An 18,177-nucleotide genomic window follows, 5' to 3' on the forward strand; every position below is an offset into this window, starting at 1 on the left:
ACATACGAGGAACGGGTGAGGATCCTGGGATTGTATTCATTGGAGTTTAGAAGATTAAGGGGAGATCTAATAGAAACTTACAAGATAATACATGGCTTGGAGAGGGTGGACGCTAGGAAATTGTTTCCGTTAGGTGAGGAGACTAGGACCCGTGGACACAGCCTTAGAATTAGAGGGGGTAAATTCAGAACAGAAATGCGGAGACATTTCTTCAGCCAGAGAGTGGTGGGCCTGTGGAATTCATTGCCGCAGAGTGCAGTGGAGGCTGGGACGCTAAATGTTTTCAAGGCAGAAATTGATAAATTCTTGATGTCACAAGGAATTAAGGCCTACAGGGAGAATGCGGGTAAGTGGAGTTGAAATGCCCATCAGCCATGATTGTACGGCGGAGTGGACTCGATGGGCCGAATGGCCTTAGTTCCACTCCTATGTCTTATGGTCTTATGGTCTTATAATCTTTGATAGCTTTGTAGGTTTGTTAAATATAATGGTTTCAGTTTGTTACAGGAGACACACTTGGATGATAGGGAGCATTTGAAACTACAGCAGAACGGCTTTGATTGGGTTTACTTTTCGGGCCGAATGGCCTTAGTTCCACTCCTATGTCTTATGGTCTTATGGTCTTATAATCTTTGATAGCTTTGTAGGTTTGTTAAATATAATGGTTTCAGTTTGTTACAGGAGACACACTTGGATGATAGGGAGCATTTGAAACTACAGCAGAACGGCTTTGATTGGGTTTACTTTTCATCTTTGAATACCAGAAGTAGGGGAGTGACTTTATAGGTTAGGAGGAATCTCCCATTTAAGTTACTAGAGTGTGTTAAAGACACACACGGGAGGTTTGTAATTCTTAAAGCCCTGACAAACAGGGAAGAATATGGTGTTTTAAATGTTGATTGTCCTCCAGCCCATCCCTCAAATTTTTGGTAGATGTGCTCTCTAAGCTGATCAATCTCGAGTCCCTGCCTATTGTCATAGGGGGAATCTTTAACTCATGGATCCCACAGCAGACATGTTGCCCAAAGGCCCCCTAATACTCTCAGTACAAACTAAACAATTAATGGATCTGTGTGCGGACTTAGGGTTGGTGGACATCTGGAGGTGTCTCCACTCTACAGGCAGGGATTTTAAGTTTTTTTCCAATCCATACAGATGTCACACCAGGATTTATTTTTTTTCTGACTCCCGTGGCAACCCTGGACTTGGTAGCATCTTGTACGATTGGCAATATTACTATCTCCGATCATGCTTCAGTGTACCTGTTGGTTAAGATTAAGGATGTTACAGTGGGTTTGAGGTACAGGTAGAAGAGCCTTTATCCAAACATCCAAAAACCGAAAAGTTCTGAAATCCAAAGGTTGTTTTGTGAAGTTTTTTCTCATGAACAAGGTTGTTTGGTGTGCAAACAGTTAACCCAAGTTGACACCCACTCGATGCGTGTCATTCAGATGTGATGTGAGGGGGCGTGGCCAAGCACCAACTGTCCTGCTCTAACTTAGAAGTCTGCTCCTCCACAAAGATTTTTTAAAATTTCACCATTAAACTGTCACTTATTCTGAAAACCAAAAAATTACATATTCCAAAAATCAGCTGGTCCTGAGCATTTTGGATAAAGGATCATCTAACTGTACTGGCAAATGGATCCCTTTATCCTCAAGGTGAGTACATTTGTGGAGTACTTCTCTTGGGAATTTTGGGCGTTCCTAGACATTAACTCAGGCTCGGTTAGTAGCCCATCCATCCTCTGGGGAAACTGCCAAAGCCTATGCCAGGGAGTTAGTTATTTCCTACTCTGCCAGTAGGAAGCGACAGAAGGGTGAACAGCAACGTGTCCTCGAAGCACAATTGAAGGCTTACTTTGGCAGACCCTCCTTGGCCAAGCCACAGAGGATTATGGCGCTGTGGTCTGCACTGAATTCTGTGCTCACAGAAATAGCAAAAAAGGAGCTTACTTTTGCAAAGCAAATATTATTTGAGCATGGTGACAGGCAATGCATATCTCACCAGGTGATGCCCCTCAAGCCATTACGGCAAATAGGGAAAGGGCTGGGAACCTAACATGTGACTTCAAGAAGATTAATGTGGAATTCCAGAGATTTTACTCTAAGTTATACCAATCTGAGGGTTATGAGGAGGGGCGGGCCAAAATGGAGTTTTTATAAAGGATCTGGAGCTCCCTGGTGTGACCCCGGAACAAGAGTCTTTTCTCAATACCCTCTTATCAGAGCAAGAAGTGGAGGAGACTGTGCAGCAGCTTCAGAGTGGAAAGGCGCCCGGTCATAGAGTCACAGAGTCATAGAGATGTACAGCATGGAAACAGACCCTTTGGTCCAACCCATCCATGCCGACCAGATATCCCAACCCAATCTAGTCCCACCTGCCAGCACCCGGCCCATATCCCTCCAAACCCTTCCTATTCATATACCCATCCAAATGCCTTTTAAATATTGCAATTGTACCAGCCTCCACCACATCCTCTGGCAGTTCATTCCATACATGTACCACCCTCTGCGTGAAAAAGTTGCCCCTTAGGTTTCTTTTATATCTTTCCCCTCTCACCCTAAACCTGTGTCCTCTAGTTCTGGACTCCCCGATCCTGATGGACTTCCCAGCAAATTCTATACGGAATTTATAAACATATGATGCTTAACATGTTTAATGACTATACAGCCATGATTGTCTCCCAGTATCTCTGAGAGAGGCCAATATTTCACAGAGAAGGTCCTGGAGGATTGTGCTTTGTACAGTCCCATTTCACTCATAAATGTGGACTTTAAAATCCTCTTGAAGACTCTTGCATTAAGGCTGAAGGCTGTGTTACCTTCTATTGTTAAAGAGAACCAGAAAGGCTTCATAAAGGGCCGCAGATCCTCCAATAATATTAGAGGCTGCTTAATGTAATTCAAGCATTACAACAACAGTCAATACAGAGATTGGTGATTTCTCTAAATGCAGAGAAGGCATTTGACCAAGTTGAGTGGCCGTACCTTTTCTATACTCTGGAGCAGTTTGGCTTGGGTAAAGTCTTTATAAGACGGGTAAAGGTTCTCTACAGTGACCCTCTTGCTGCGGTCATCGCCAATGGAGTATGATCCAGCAATTTTAACAGTTTTAGGAGCAGTCGGCAGGGCTATCCCCTTTCACCATTGCATTTTACATTGGTGATTGAACCATTGGCAGAGGCCAATCGTAGGGATGCCAATATATCGGCTCCAGAAGTGGGGTCAAAATTATATACGATTTCGTTGTACGTGGACGATGTCCTAATTTTTTTGTCAAATCCAGCAGTTTTGGTGCCTCGTCTGATACAATGCATCAGTGCAATTGGCGCCTTTTCAGGGTACAAGATTAATCCTGCAAAATCAGACGCTATGCCTGTGGGTGGTCTTACATCACCACAAGAAATGACATCACCAACCCAAAGAAACCCAAACATATAAATAGAAAGCAGGAATTATCAGCAGTGCTTTGCTCGGAGGCCCATTGAAGATGTTACCTTGTATGGTGAGGGCAAATCTCAATTCCCATTTAAGTGGTCACAGGTGAGTTTTGTGTATTTGGGCATACTCATTACTCCAGTCCCCAATCGGCTGTTCAAAGCTACTTTTGTTCAATTTTTTGACAAAAATCAAACAAGACCTTCAAAGATGGGAGGCACATCCAGTCTCATGGTTAGGTTGGGTAGCATTTATTCAGGAGAATATTCTCCCCCATTTGTTATACCCTATATGAATGCTTCCCCTGATTTTCGATAAGCAAACGTTCAGGAGACTGAACGGCTGGTTCAGCTCTTTTATTTGGCATCATAAGCAGCCCCTTATTAAATTTGCTGAACTGCAATTGCCTCACAGACTGTTGGGGTGGGGGGGGGAGTGGTTCTTCCGGATGTTAAAAGCAACAGAGTAAGCTTGCTTTTATCCTACGTGGGTGATTGGGCCTGTGGGGACCCTCTTTCAATATGGTCAGATATTGAAACCTCCCAGGCAAGGTGCCCCCTTACTAGCTTGCTGTTTTTGGACAATTTGGGAATATTGTCACAACCCAATGGTTATCAATACTGTTAAAGCATGGAGGTCAATTCAGCAGAGGGAAGGCAATATTGGCAAAACATCTTCTCTTACACCTACAGTGGGTATGCTGGGATTTCAACTATTGATGATACATTCAGGATTTAAACATTGAGCAGCAGGGGTGTGTCTTGCATGGGCAATTTATTTAAGGGAGACACATTGATGTTCTTTGGCCAGTTAGCATGGAAATACGAGCTATCTAATAGGGACCTCTTTTGTTTTTTTCAAGTTAAGGATTTTATTCAAAAAAAGATTACTCGTTGACTGATCCCTACAAATCCAACATAGAGAGGGAGGTGCTCAGTGCTAAGAGTACACTTTCTGGATGTAGGCTTGCTCGCTGAGCTGGAAGTTTCATTTCCAGACGTTTCATCGCCATACTAGGTAACATCTTCAATGGCCCTCCGAGCAAAGCACTGCTGATAATTCCTGCTTTCTATTTATATGTTTGGGTTTCTTTGGGTTGGTGATGTCATTTCCTGTTCTTTTTCTCAGGGGGGTGGTAGATGGGGTCTAACTCAATATGTGTGTTGATAGAGTTCCGGGTTGGAATGCCATGCTTCTAGGAATTCTCGTGCATGTCTCTGTTTGGCTTGTCCTAGGATGGATGTGTTGTCCCAGTTGAAATGATGTCCTTCCTTATCTGTATGTAAGGATACTAGTCAGAGAGAGTCATGTCATTTTGTGGCTATTTGATGTTCATGTATCCTGTGACTAGTTTTCTGCCTGTTTGTTCAATGTAGTATTTGATACAGTTCTTGCATGGTATTTTGTAAAAGATATTAGTTTTACTCATTGTCTGTATAGGGTCTTTCAAGTTCATTAGCTGCTGTTTTAGCGTGTTGGTGGGTTTGTGGGCTGCAATGATGCCAAGAGATATGAGTAGTTTAGCAGTCATTTCCGGGATGTTTTTGATGTAGGGGAGAGTGGCTAGGGTTTCTGGACGTGTTTTGTCTGCTTGTTTGGGTTTGTTGCTGAGAAATTTGCAGACTGTGTTCATTGGTATCCTTTCTTTTTGAATACACAGTATAAATGACTTTCCTCTGCTCTGCATAGTTCCTCTGTGCTGCAGTGTGTGTAGGTTCGTTGAAATAATGCTCTAATGCAGCTTCATTTGTGGGTGTTGGGATGATTGCTTCTGTAGTTCAATATTTGGTCTGTGTGTGTTGTTTTCCTTTAGATGCTGATTTGAAGTTGGCTGTTCGCTCTACTGTGACATCTCTGAATGGCAGTTTGTTATTGTTTTCCTCCTCTTTAGTGAATTTTACGCCAGGAAGAGTATTATTGATGGTCTTGAAGGTTTCCTCTAATTTGTTTTGTTTAGTGATGACAAAGGTGTCATCCACGTAGCAGACCCAAAGTTTGAATGGTTGGCAGGGCTGTTTGTTTGAGTCTCTGCATTACTCCCTCTACTAAGAACCCTGATATCGGAGATCCCATGGGTGTTCCATTGGTTTGTTTGTAGGTTTTGTTATTGAAGGTGAAGTGTGAGGTAAGGCATAGGTCTACTGGCTTGACGATGCTGTCCTTGCTGATGAAGTTAGTAGTGTTTGCTGTATATGTCTTTGGGTCTTCTAATATTGTAGTCAGTGCTGCCTTGGCCAGGTTAATGTTGATTGATGTAAACAGGACTGTTACATCAAAGGAGACCATTATTTCATCCTCTTCTATCTTAGTGTCTTTGATGGTCTTCAGCAATTTTTGGGTGGAGTGGATGGAGTGGCGTGAGTCTTCTACTAAGTGTTTTAGTCTTTGGTGTAGCTCCTTGGTCAATTTGTAAGTTGGTGTTCCAAGTAGCGAGACTATAGGTCTGAGAGGGGCTCCTGGTTTGTGAATTTTGGGTAATCTGTGGAAGTGTGGTGTGTTGGATCCATTTGGTTTCATTTTTTGGAAGTCAACCTTATTTATTTCTCCAGATATCTGAAGTTTTTGAGTAGGGCTGTGATCCGGTTCTCTAGTTGTGGGGTCGGGTCTGTCGCCACTTGTTGGTAAGTGTTGGTATCTGTAATGGTGCGTTCACTTTTTCAACATATTCTCTTCGATTTAGAACGACTGTCAAACGTCCTTTGTCTGCAGGTAGGATAACAATGTTTTTATCTTTTTTTAGTCTTTCCAGTGCTTTCCTTTCTTGTGTATTGAGTGTGTTTCCTTCCTTTTTTCTGTTTATTGTTGGTGCGACTACCTGTCTGATAGTTTGCTGGGTTTCTTCTGTGAGTTTGTTGTCTTTTAGTGTTGTTTGTAATGCTGCTAAGAAATCTTTCTTGTCCATATCCAGGCAATTGTAATTTAATCCTCTTACTAAGATGGCATTTTCAGTGTCTATTAAGGGTCAGTCAGATAAGATTTTTATCCATGCTTCTGTGTTGTCAGTGTTGTTACTTTGTTTAAATTTGTCTAGTTTTTTTTCTGTAGGTCTAGTTTTTTTCATTTTCTGTGTTTGTCACTGTCTAATATCTATGGCTTGTTATACTGTGTCTGACCATGCATGGTCTGTTGCATAGTGAGTAAAGATTTTTGGTGCAAACTTTTCCGGTTGTATTATTGTGAGCATCATCAATCATTTCTCTAAGCATTCTATGGCTGTTTTGCTCTGCTATTCTTTTGGCAGTGGGGTGTTAAGGGGAGGTTTGCATTTAAGACATTTAGGTTGTACCTGTTTTCTTCAGCGTTCATGCAGGAAGTACAGCTTTTCGCAAGTGGCACTCTGTCAGATGGCATTTGTTTCCCATTTTCAGCATATTGCGCCCATAGGTCTTAGCGGGTTTTGAGAAGATTTGTAGCTCAGGTTGAGGTTCTGGATGTAGGTTTGCTCGCTGAGCTGGAAGGTTCATTTCCAGACGTTTCCTCACCATACTAGGTAACTTCTTCAGTGGGCCTCCGGGTGAAGCACTGCTGATAATTCCTGCTTTCTATTTAGATGTTTTGGTCTTCTTTGGGTTGGTGATGTCATTTCTTGTGGTGATTTCATTTCCTGTGGTGATGTCATTTCCTGTTCTTTTTCTCAGAGGGTGGTAGATGGGGTCTAACTCGATGTGTTTGTTGATAGAGTTCCGGGTTGGAATGCCATGCTTCTAGGAATTCGCATGCATGTCCGTTTGACTTGTCCTGGGATGGATGTGTTGTCCTAGTCAAAGTGGTGGCCTTCCTTATCTGTATGTAAGGATACTAGTGAGAGAGGGTCATGTCATTTTGTGGTTAGTTGATGTTCATGTATCCTGATGGCTAGTTTTCTGCCTGTTTGTCCAGTGTAGTGTTTGTTACAGTTCTTGCATGGTATTTTGTAAATGACATTAGTTTTGCTTGTTGTCGGTATAGGGTCTTTCAACGAGCCAACACACACTGCAGCACAGAGGAACTACGCAGAGCAGAGGAAAATCACCTATACTGTGAATTCAAAAAGAATGGGTACCCAATGAACACATTCCAGATGAAGGGCTTTTGCCCAAAACGTGGATGTTCCTTCTCCTCGGATGCTGCCTGACCTGCTGTGCGTTTCCAGCACCACTCTGATCTAAACCCAATGAACACAGTCTGCCAACTTCTCAGCAACAAACCCAAACAAGCAGACAAAACACATCCAGAAACCCTAGCCACTCTCCCCTACATCAAAGACATCCCATAAATGACTGCTAAACTACTCAGACCCCTTGACATCATGGTAGCCGACAAACTCTCCAACACACTAAGGCAGCAGATAATGAACTTGAAAGACCCTATACAGACAACAGGCAAAACTAATGTCATTTACAAAAGGCTGTGCAAGAACTGTAACAAACACTACATTGAACAAACAGGCAGAAAACTAGCCACCTGGATACATGAACATCAACTAGTCACAAAATGACATGACCCCCTCTCACTAGTATCCTTACATGCAGATAAGGAAGTACATCACTTCAACTGGGACAACACATCCATCCTAGGACAAGCCAAACAGAGACCGTTTGAGAATTCCTAGAAGCATGGCATTCCAACCAGAACTCTATCAACAAACACATCGAGTTAGACACGATTTACCATCCCCTGAGAAAAGGAACAGGAAGTGACATCACCACAAGAAATGACATCACCAACCCAAAGAAACCCAAACACATAAATAGAAAGCAGGAATTATCAGCAGTGCTTCGCCCAGAGGCCCACTGAAGATGTTATCTAGTATGGTGACAGAACTTCTGGAAATGAACTTTCCAGCTCAGCGAGCAAACCTACATCCAGAACCTCAACCTGAGCTACAAATCTTTTCAAATCTCGCTAAGTACACTTTCTGTCTGCACTTTATATCATCAGGTGGGGGTGCCCCCTCATATGAGTTCAATCAACTCTGCAGGGGCTGGGAGAAAGAGATAGAAAATGAGGTCTCCTCAGAGGCATGGGAAGGTATTTGGGATAACACAAGAAAGATATCAATTTGCAATAGGGCCCATGCTTTACAGTTGAATATTCTCCACATGGTCCACTTGGCTCCAGACCCTTTGTCAAAATTTAAACCAGGGATATCTTCAACATTTCCCAAGTGCAAGGTCTGTACGGGCACTCTTACCCATTGTCTCTGGTCCTGTGAGAAGCTTCAAACATACTGGAGTGCTGTGGCAGGTGCAATGGAGAGAATTTTGGGTGTAAGGGCAGAGAAGGACCTGATCTCTCCTCTTCTTGGCCTACCCAGTATGTTCCCTGTAGATGCGCATAAGAAAAAAACTTTTCAAATCCTTACTTTCTGCACAAGAAAGAATGTCTTGCTAGATTGCTAGATTGGGAATCAAATACCGCACCCCACCATCCACACACCACCACCCCGAACCCCCCGAGTGTTATGGAGCATATTCCCTTGGATTTTCTCACAAGTATGGTACTCCACAAAACTGAGAATTTTTATAAAATGGCAACCCTCCTGGACACAGATTTATTTGCCACACTAACAAGGGCTTTTATATAACCATAAAGATCGTGTTTTACGAGCCCAATATCCAGGGAGGAGGAACTGCGAACATATGACTGTCTTGCTTGGCTGAGTTGTGTTATTACTATCTATTAGTTTGTTGTTAGTTATTATTTATTTAGTTAAACAGTTAGTTGGTTTTTTAAATATATATTTTCTATATATTATTATACATTTGTACAATGGGTTGGGTTTTTTACTTTTCTTGTGTTCTTTCTTTGTATTGTATTGTTTTGTATTTGTTGTAATATTTAAAAAATCTACTTTTCAATAAAATATATATTGTTAAAAAATCATCTATAAATACATAATATATATTTTTGAAATAAGAAAACCATCAGACTCATTATTGCATGTCTGCTTTGATCAAACATTCACACCTGTTCAGACCTTGAGGACCTTATTTTGGAACGCAGGGATACCTGTGATGTGTATGCTTCCATCAATTCGTATTGTGCAAGGAGTCACATGCATCTGCGCAGGATCCTGGCTCTTAGCTTTGTTAGCACTCCTGCTGTTTACTGCTTATTTGGAAGGGGCTAGCCTCGATGCTTCGCACTGCTTTTTTAGCATACACTCACTGACGTTAACACTGAATTGCAGGCTGCCTGTGACTCTCATTATTTTTACCACACACAGGGGCTGTAGTGCTCAGTTACAGGCTACCAGTCACTTGGCTCTCCACCAAACACTCCTCTCTGTAAAACAGAGGGAGAGGTAGGTGGAGAGCACTGAACAGTAACGGTGATGGACATGTTGCTGTGCGGCACCATGCTACATTAGCACAACACCTGCAGTAATGTGTCAACAGTTTGCGTAGCAAATAGATCACTATTTGCTTGAAACATATGCAGTGCGAAAGTCAAAGAAGATGGGGAGGGAGCCGGTCTTAGTGGGATAAGGAAGACTAGTATCAGTCAAGCCATCACATCATACAAGAAACTCTTCTGATTCGTGTAGTTGTGGTCTGGGGATTGGGCCATCATCAGTTCTGGAATGTTGGTCAATAATTAGATTAGATTCCGTATCATATGCAAACAGGCCCTTCAGCTCAACAAGTCTACACTGACCCTCTGAAGAGTAACACACCTAGACCCATTCCCCAACCCTATATTTACCCCTGACTAAAGCATGTATCACTATGGGCGATTTAGCATGGTCAATTCACCTGACCTACACATCTTTGGATTGTGGGATAAAACCCAAACAGACATGGGGAGAATGTGCAAGCTCCACACAGATAGTCGCCCGAGGTGGGAATCAAACCTGTGTCCCTGGCACTGTGAAGCAGCAGTGCTAACCACTGAGCCACTGTGCTGCCCATTGAAATTGTCAGGGATCAGTCCGTGGAGTCTTATAGGAATTGGACAGCTGAAGTCTGGGAATGAGCTTCATTGCATAGTATCACTGAGGGAATGGAGACACTGATAGGAGGCAATTGGAGATAGTAAGGTGGAACCTTAGTGAATGGGAAGGGACTGAGTGTGCTCCATATTGTGCAGGAGGTGTCCAACAAACAGGACATGGGAAACTCCAAAGTCATGGACTCTAAGTGAAAATGGGTTGCATTAGTACTTATGTAAAGAGATGCAACAGAAAGTGGGGGAGGCTGATTGGTTATTCATTGGAGATGAATAGATGAAGAACAGCAACACAAGGAAACAAGAAGAGGTGGTGGATGCAGGGAGAGAGGTTGTGTGGAATTTGTATGCTACAGATGGAGCCTGTATATCATTCTCGTTGAAATGAAGTTGGAACTTTGCCACATCAGAACAAATCCTAACTGCACTAAATGGCTGTGCAAAGTGAGCAAGTTAAATTACTACGTTTTTATTCAGAACCAGATTAAAACTTTCTGTGTTAGAGCCTCTTCGAGGGACACTTGCATTAAACATACCTTCACTGATTCAGACACGCCACTCATCTGGCTTTAATATGCATTGTATCCACAGGTTATTCATTATCCAGGAATGTATATTGAAATTCACAGCTTCAAGCAATTATGATCATTGCATTGTGTGCACAAATTGACTTCTTGACTTGCTAGCAAAAGAACTGTAATAAGAACAACGCACTTAGAAGTGGGAACTGAAGAACTCATTTTACAACCATATTCCACAACAAGCACTGGAGAACAACACTTTGCAGCTGTCAGATTCATATACTGAACTATAAGTATTTAAGGACATGATCTATGATACAGAAAGGAGCTTGTTTATTTTGGGAGTGAAGAGGGTGGAGCGATGACAGCTTAGTGATAGAGCTCCGCTTGCAATGCTGCATGAAAACTTTGGGAAATGCAAGTTACAACTGGACAAGGTCATGTGCCTCATAGCCCTTTAGCAGGGAATGTCAATGACATCTTTGGGGAGCCTCTGTGCCACACTGAGGGCATAACTTGAGGTTTCATTGTGATGGTTGAGAGCACACAGGAGTTCCTTCATCAAAAACCACATTATCTTTCTGACATTGCACACAGATTATCTAGTCACAGGTTTCGCACGGACAGCACCATTGCTGCACTGGCCTTGGTGCAACTGTCAAGACAACGTAGAAGGAGACAGCGATTATTGCTTCATCTGCAAGAACACAATCTCCCTGTGTCTGTTAGCACAGTCTCCAGAGGGAGAAACAGCAGATGAAGATCCTTCAAGCAGGTGGAACTGCATGTTGTGATCCTGGATCTACAGGCCTCACTGACATTTGCTTCAACTATTTGAAAGACAATACAGGAACCACTTAAGGTTGTCCCTGTCATTTGTATCATCTGCTGGATGAGAACCTGGAGGTTCAAAAGGACTGGGTGACAATTCCATCCAAATAGCCATCAAGGTCACAACTCTCTTGAATTTTCATTGTGGTGGCTTGTTTCAAGGAGCAGTTGAGGATCTGTATGACATCTCACAAACCTCAATCCATAAATGCATTTCTTTTTCCAAAGCACAGCTATTCATATCCTTCCCCTGTGACATGGAGAATGCAGGAGCCCAGACAGTGGAATTCTCCACAATCGTTAGCTATCCCCTGACACAGGGTGTGACAGCCCACACCCACATTGTTTGGAGAGCACCCTATTACCAACCTGCAAAGTTTGTCAACAGAAAAGGCTTTTCCTCCATCAAGGTTCAAATTATGTGGGGCCATCAAAACCAAGTTCTGCCAGGTATTTTTGGAGCTGCCATAGTGCATACATACTAGAGAACGCAAAGAGTCCTGAGTCACTCCAAGGGCCTTGATCTGTACAAGGATGGATACTGAGAGGCAAGTGTTACCCCCTCCAAAACATGCTACATGACTCTTTTAAAACTCCTCCAGACTAACACACAAGGTTACAATGCTGCTCATGCTTCAACCAAGACTATAGTGGAATAGACCGTAGGCATCTTCAAGATGAGGTTTTGATGTCTGCACCATCCTGGCAGATCCTTGCTGTATAGCAAAGGTGTCCCACATCATTGTGGTATGCAGTGCCCTTCACAACTATTTTACTTGATTCATTCATGGGTTATGAACACCACAGGCTGGTTGCTAGTTTCCCCTGAGAAGATAATGGTGAGCTGCTGCCTTGAAATGCTGCAGTCCATATGCTGTAGGTTGGCCCTATGATTCTATGAACCACAATGCACTGAGGGAGGGATTTCCAGGATTTTGATCCAGCGGCAGTGAAGGAATGGTGATATATTTCCAATTCAGGATGGTGAGTGGCTTGGAGGGGAACTTGCAGGCTGATGGTGTTCCCATATATCTGCTGCCCTTGTCCTTCTAGATGGAAGTGGAGTTGTGGATTTGGAAATGCTGCCTATGGATCGAAGGAACTGAAGTCAATAAAGTGTAGGTCAGATGACTAGATGAGGATGAAGATAAGGCTCGCTTAATCATGTTGCTTAATCATGTCCAACAGCAAAGATTAAAGAGACTGTAGACTTTTTAACAGTGTAAGTGAAGATATGTTTCCAAGGTGAAAAGATATTTATAGTGATGTTGCACTTCTACACCCTAGGTTTCTCCTTCTTCATCATCTAACTATGTCTAGGTGCTGTCCCACCTTTCACTGCTAGCCCAGACCTGTTAAAGAATGTCCTGACCTGAATTAAGCATACTCTCCACATCTTCAGCCTTTGGCATGAGATGAGGGGAAAGGTGGAGTCTCTGGCGTCTCCTAAGCAGAAGCTCCTGAGTGGCCTGTGCATTACTCTTCCGGCCTTTGAGTACCTATTGGCACCATGCTTTCTCCCCAAAAGGAAGGGGAACCCAAAGTGGTGTTAAAATCCATCGCCCCTCTTGCCTTGCCATTGATTCTGAGCACCTATGACTGGAATGATAGAATGCAGGCCTGTATGTGTATCTGGCAGACAGAATAATGGACCTGAGTCTCCTGCCCACAGAGGCAGTCAAATGTATACATGCTGGAGCCAGCTCCAGACTTGTAACTTTGGTGGACTCCTTCTTCCTTTAATCTGCTTTACCGAGTGTCTCTGACAAACCTGCCCGATATTCCTGTCTCTGTATGTGCATTCTGATGGCGTCCTTAATGGAAAAGTCTGGGGGCTCACCTTGTGCCAAAGGCTAGGCAGGTACCTGGTCGCTGGCAATCTTCGGAGAGTGTCAGGGACCCAGGGTGTTTCCTCCTCAAACCAGCTGCAGAGACATATCAGTGATGTGCTCACCAGACTGTGCTCCCAAATCTAATCTGGAAACAGTACCTTCCAGGGTGAAAGTCTTCGAGCTGGTGGAGGGGGCAGGTGAAAGTCTTGTCAATGCCTGCTTTGAGGGTTTAGCAGGTTCCTCCTCAGAGGTAGAGGTAAAGTGGAAGGCATCTGGCCCTATCTCCTTTGCAGAGCTTCACTAGGTGTCGCTAGTGCCTGTATAGAAGAAGGACAGAAGCTTGTGCAGATGAATTATGAATGAGAGAGCAACACAGCACAATGAAGCTGTTTGGCCATTGAGATCTCTCATCACCATAGATAGTTGTGCTGTTCTCCAGCTAAATCCAGAACATTCTCCTTGTAGACAATAGGGAGCTTGATGTTAGTGACTCTACCCGCCCCCACTGTTCTTGACCTGGTCGTGGGACTTATGAAATGAGACAAAGGAAGGGATTAAGTACCAAAACAGAAATTGCTAGTAAAGCTCAGCAGGTCTGGCAACATCTGTGGAGAGAAATCAGAGTTAACATGTCAGGTCAAGTAACCCTTCCTCAGAAGGGATTACATTCACTTGAAGGAGATGGAAGAATAGTTAATGGTGATACGGAAACAGGAGAGGTGGTGAGGTGTCTCCACTGAGTGAGTAGGAAGCACAGAGAGCAGGGAGGGTTTGCAGTTTGGGAGGGTGAGGTGGGTGTGAATCTTTGAATGGACATTATGCCTGCAACAGTGAGAGTTGTAGTCCCTGAGCCTTGCTGAGGTGCATGTGCACAGGCAGCACTAGTGAGAACTCTGGCCCTGTTGAGTGCAAGGTAGCAGAGAGAAGATGATGCAGTTACCCTGCAGTTACAGAAGAATCTTGAACTTTGTCTTGTGCTGTTAGGCATCCTACTTCACTCAGGACATAGCACTGACAAGGGACTGCTATTTGTGTTTACGCTGGCTGGATCTCATGGTGCGACCTCCTGTGCTGGTCAGCTTAAAAAGGACTGCTCTCCCCTACACCATTTCATCCACCAACGCCTTCAGGTCCCTGTCTGTGAAGTGGGCAGCGAGCTTTCTTCCTCAGTGTGGAAGCTCTAGCACCATAGTGACAAGGGCAGGGGTGTGCAGTCCAGCTTGAAATATTGCAGCAAGGGTTTGTGGAGTTGGAAGCCCCAGCAATGCCCATCCCTCATCAACTATGCAATTCCTTGAGAAATGTGCCCAAAAACCCCCATTGCAAAATTAAGGATCAAGTGTGGAAGACCGCTCAAGGAGAGTCATTGAACAATGAAACTCACCTGACCACATATCAACTGGAAATAGGAAAATTCTACCTATGGTGCCTCTGATGCAATTTACTCCCCAGATACTTTGAATTTACGTAAGATCTGGAGCAGAAATAAATAATAAACTAATTACTTGCTGCAATATAACCCTTTTAGTCATGATTAAAACTGTTCATTTAAACATTACTTGGAAAGCTGTGAAATTTAAAGAATCCATTTTTGCCATATGGTAAAAATTGGTAGTTAGGTGCTTCCTCCTAGAGTAATGATATTTTAATAGATATGACAATTGGAGGTAGAATTTATTTTAAATTAATAATTCTTTAAAATTAAATAGTTTTAGTTCAGTTGTGTTACAAAGCAAGAGCTAGTGATCTGAAAAAAAATTACATTACCACTGAAATCAAAATCCAAAAGGAAAGTAGAGATATTAAAAGCCAAACCTGTGTATCCAAAAGACTCATTCCTTGGTCTTGAAAAGTGACCATTCCTGAAGGATGATGATTTTTCCACTTCATCTTCAAATAAAGTCCGTGCTGCATGTAGGTATTGGTCGAAGCAGGGATCGCCTGAGGATTGTTGCCTGTAGTTGCTGTAATGCTCAGATCTGAAAGTGGAGGAAGAACTAAGGGATGACATTGTTTTCAATGCAGTGCTACAAATGCAGAGTCCGAGTATGGACAATCAGCAGGATAGTAATGTCAAGTCACACATTTACAATCCTTCGCATTCTGAAGCTGAAGAAGAAACACACAATAGTAATTCTTTGGTCATTTCCATATATAGAAACTATTAATAGCCTCCAATACAAATAAGCATAATGATACAAGTCAGTTATGATAACAAAGAAAAATGAATGGTGCTCATGGAACGTAAGATAAGGCAGCTTTTTATGTCATCAGCAAAATGCCGTTGAAAGAGCAGTCCACAAACATTTCTATAGAGGAACCATAATCAAAAACTATTAATTTCACTTTCAAAATAAAAGTTGAGGAAAATTAGAATTTATATATTTTTGTGAGATGAGACTTTTGTGAGGGGTGAGATTTTGTTGCAATAGAAGAACTTGGAATATTGCTCAGTGTTGAAAGGAGCTGGGTGTAAAAAGTTCCTCAAGTATATCATAAATGCTGAAATTAAAGTATATGATCACAATACAAACATAACTAGTGTGTACCATTGTATCAAATAGCAGGGCATTGAGAAATTGTATGATATACAAAATTTAAAAATTAACAGAACAGCTAAGTAATATAGAAAAATTTAATGCATTATTCGTGCTCATTAATCTTTGTTTTTGTTTTGTAATTGCTTTCTTTCTAAGTCTTTGCAGCAAAATAAGTTGCACGGGAGGAAATAAAGTACTTAGATTTCTAATCAAATTAAGGTAACATCAGATCATGTGCAAATAAATGTCCAAGTTTTCTAACATGTAGAATTCAATAGTTGGAAATAATGAGTCACTATTACTTTACTATTTTGACAGGAGACTTGCTTCAGACGTTTGTACATCTACTTTATCTCATTAACTCAACCAGACCAGAACCCTATACGAGAAATGTATTTTTGTCACTAAGTGACAAAAAGTAAATGTACAATCCATCCACATGGTTTATTGATGTTGATATATTGCACTTCCCAAAATAAATATTTCAAACATTACTATTTTTTCATATGTGTGTACTGCTTTTACCTCTCTGTTGAATCTCCCTTTCTCAAGTTGAGTCGGAGGTTTCTTTTTAAAACAAAAGAGGAATATTGTGCCAAACAAAGTAACAGACAGTTGATCGTTGAATAACTCCCCACCCCCCACCTTTAAATAAACTTTAAATCTTTAAGTAAATGTGGTAAAGGAGAAAGGCTTTGGAAATCTGAAACACAAAGGGACTTGACAGTTCATGTTCAGGATTCTTTTAAGGTAAACTTGAATGTTCAGTTGTCAGGAAGGCAAGTTCAATATTAGCATTCATTTCAAGAGGGCAAGAATATAAGAACAGAGGTATACAGCTGAGGTTATATAAGGCTCTGGTCAGACTGCATTTGGAACATTGGGGGTAGTTTTAGGCTCTGTATCTAAGGAAGGATTGTCCTGGCATTGAAGGGGGTCCAAAGGAGATTTACAAGAATGATCCTAGGAGTGAGGGCTTGTCATATGAGGAACAGCTGAGGACTGTGTGTACTTGATGGAATTTAGAAGGTTGGGGGAGAATCTCATTGAAACTGACAGAATGCTGACAGGTCTGGATAGAGTGGATGTGGAGAAGATGTTTCCACTAGGAAAAGGGACTTGGACCCGAGGGCACAACCTCGGAGTAAAGGAACAACCCTTTGGAACTGAATCCATGAGCCAGAGGGTGGATAATCTATGGAATTTGTTGCTGCAGAAGACTGTGGAAGTCAAGCCATTGAGTCTATTTAAGACAAAGATAGATAGATTCTTGATTAGTAAAGGGATCACTGTTATGGGGAGAAGGCAGGAGAATGGGCTTGAAAAACATATCAGCCAACAAAAGGGAAGAACATATTTGAACTTATTCTCACCTATCTACCTTCTACAGATGCATCTGTGCATTACAGAATCATAGAAGTGACACAGTCCTTGTGGAGACAAAGTCTCCTTTTGACATAAAGGATACCCTCTATTGTGTTGTATGGCACTATCATGAAATGAGATCTAGCAACTCAAGAGAAGGAATCTATGTGATGCTGTGTGCCATCAGCAGCAGTAGAATTGGACTCAATCGTAATTTACAACCTCATGATCTCACATATCTCAAATCAACTCTTACCACTGAGCCAGGAGATCAAACCTAGTTCAATGAAGACTGCAGGTGGACATGCCAGGAGCAGCATCAGGCAAACCTAAAAGTGAATCAAAGCAGAAATTGCTGGAAAAACTCAGCAGATCTGGCATCGTCTGTCAAGTGAAAGCAGAGTTGTTGTTTCGGATCCAGTGATGCTTCTTTGGGACATCATACCAAAAGATGAGATGTGAACCTGGTGACAAAACAGCATATGCAGGCATTTGGCAGCCATGTTTTTACAGGGCATTTGCATGCCAAACAGCTTTAACAGCAAGTGATTCCACAACTAATAGATCTTACCTAAGCTGTGCAGTCCTACTGCAACTGCTCATGCATATTGGTGTACAATCAAATAACTCACTGAAGGAGGCAGCTTGATAAATATCCCCATCCGCAGTAATGGGAGAACTCAGCATGTCAGTACTAAACATAAGAATGAAACATTTG

General features: G+C 42.3%; 1 protein-coding gene across 1 annotated transcript in view; it reads right to left on the reverse strand.

Moving 5' to 3' along the window:
* The window catches only part of LOC122556315 (heat shock protein beta-7-like), a 33,705-nt gene extending 18,043 nt beyond the window's left edge, over positions 1 to 15,662 (reverse strand). The window contains exon 1 of the mRNA XM_043702943.1: positions 15,370 to 15,662. Within this exon, the coding sequence (XP_043558878.1) occupies positions 15,370 to 15,565 (196 nt within the window). The 5' untranslated portion in view covers positions 15,566 to 15,662. The remainder of the gene's footprint in view (positions 1 to 15,369) is intronic.
* Positions 15,663 to 18,177: the final 2,515 nt, after the last annotated feature.

This window comes from Chiloscyllium plagiosum, chromosome 13 (assembly GCF_004010195.1).
Source record: "Chiloscyllium plagiosum isolate BGI_BamShark_2017 chromosome 13, ASM401019v2, whole genome shotgun sequence".
Lineage (NCBI taxonomy): Eukaryota > Metazoa > Chordata > Chondrichthyes > Orectolobiformes > Hemiscylliidae > Chiloscyllium > Chiloscyllium plagiosum.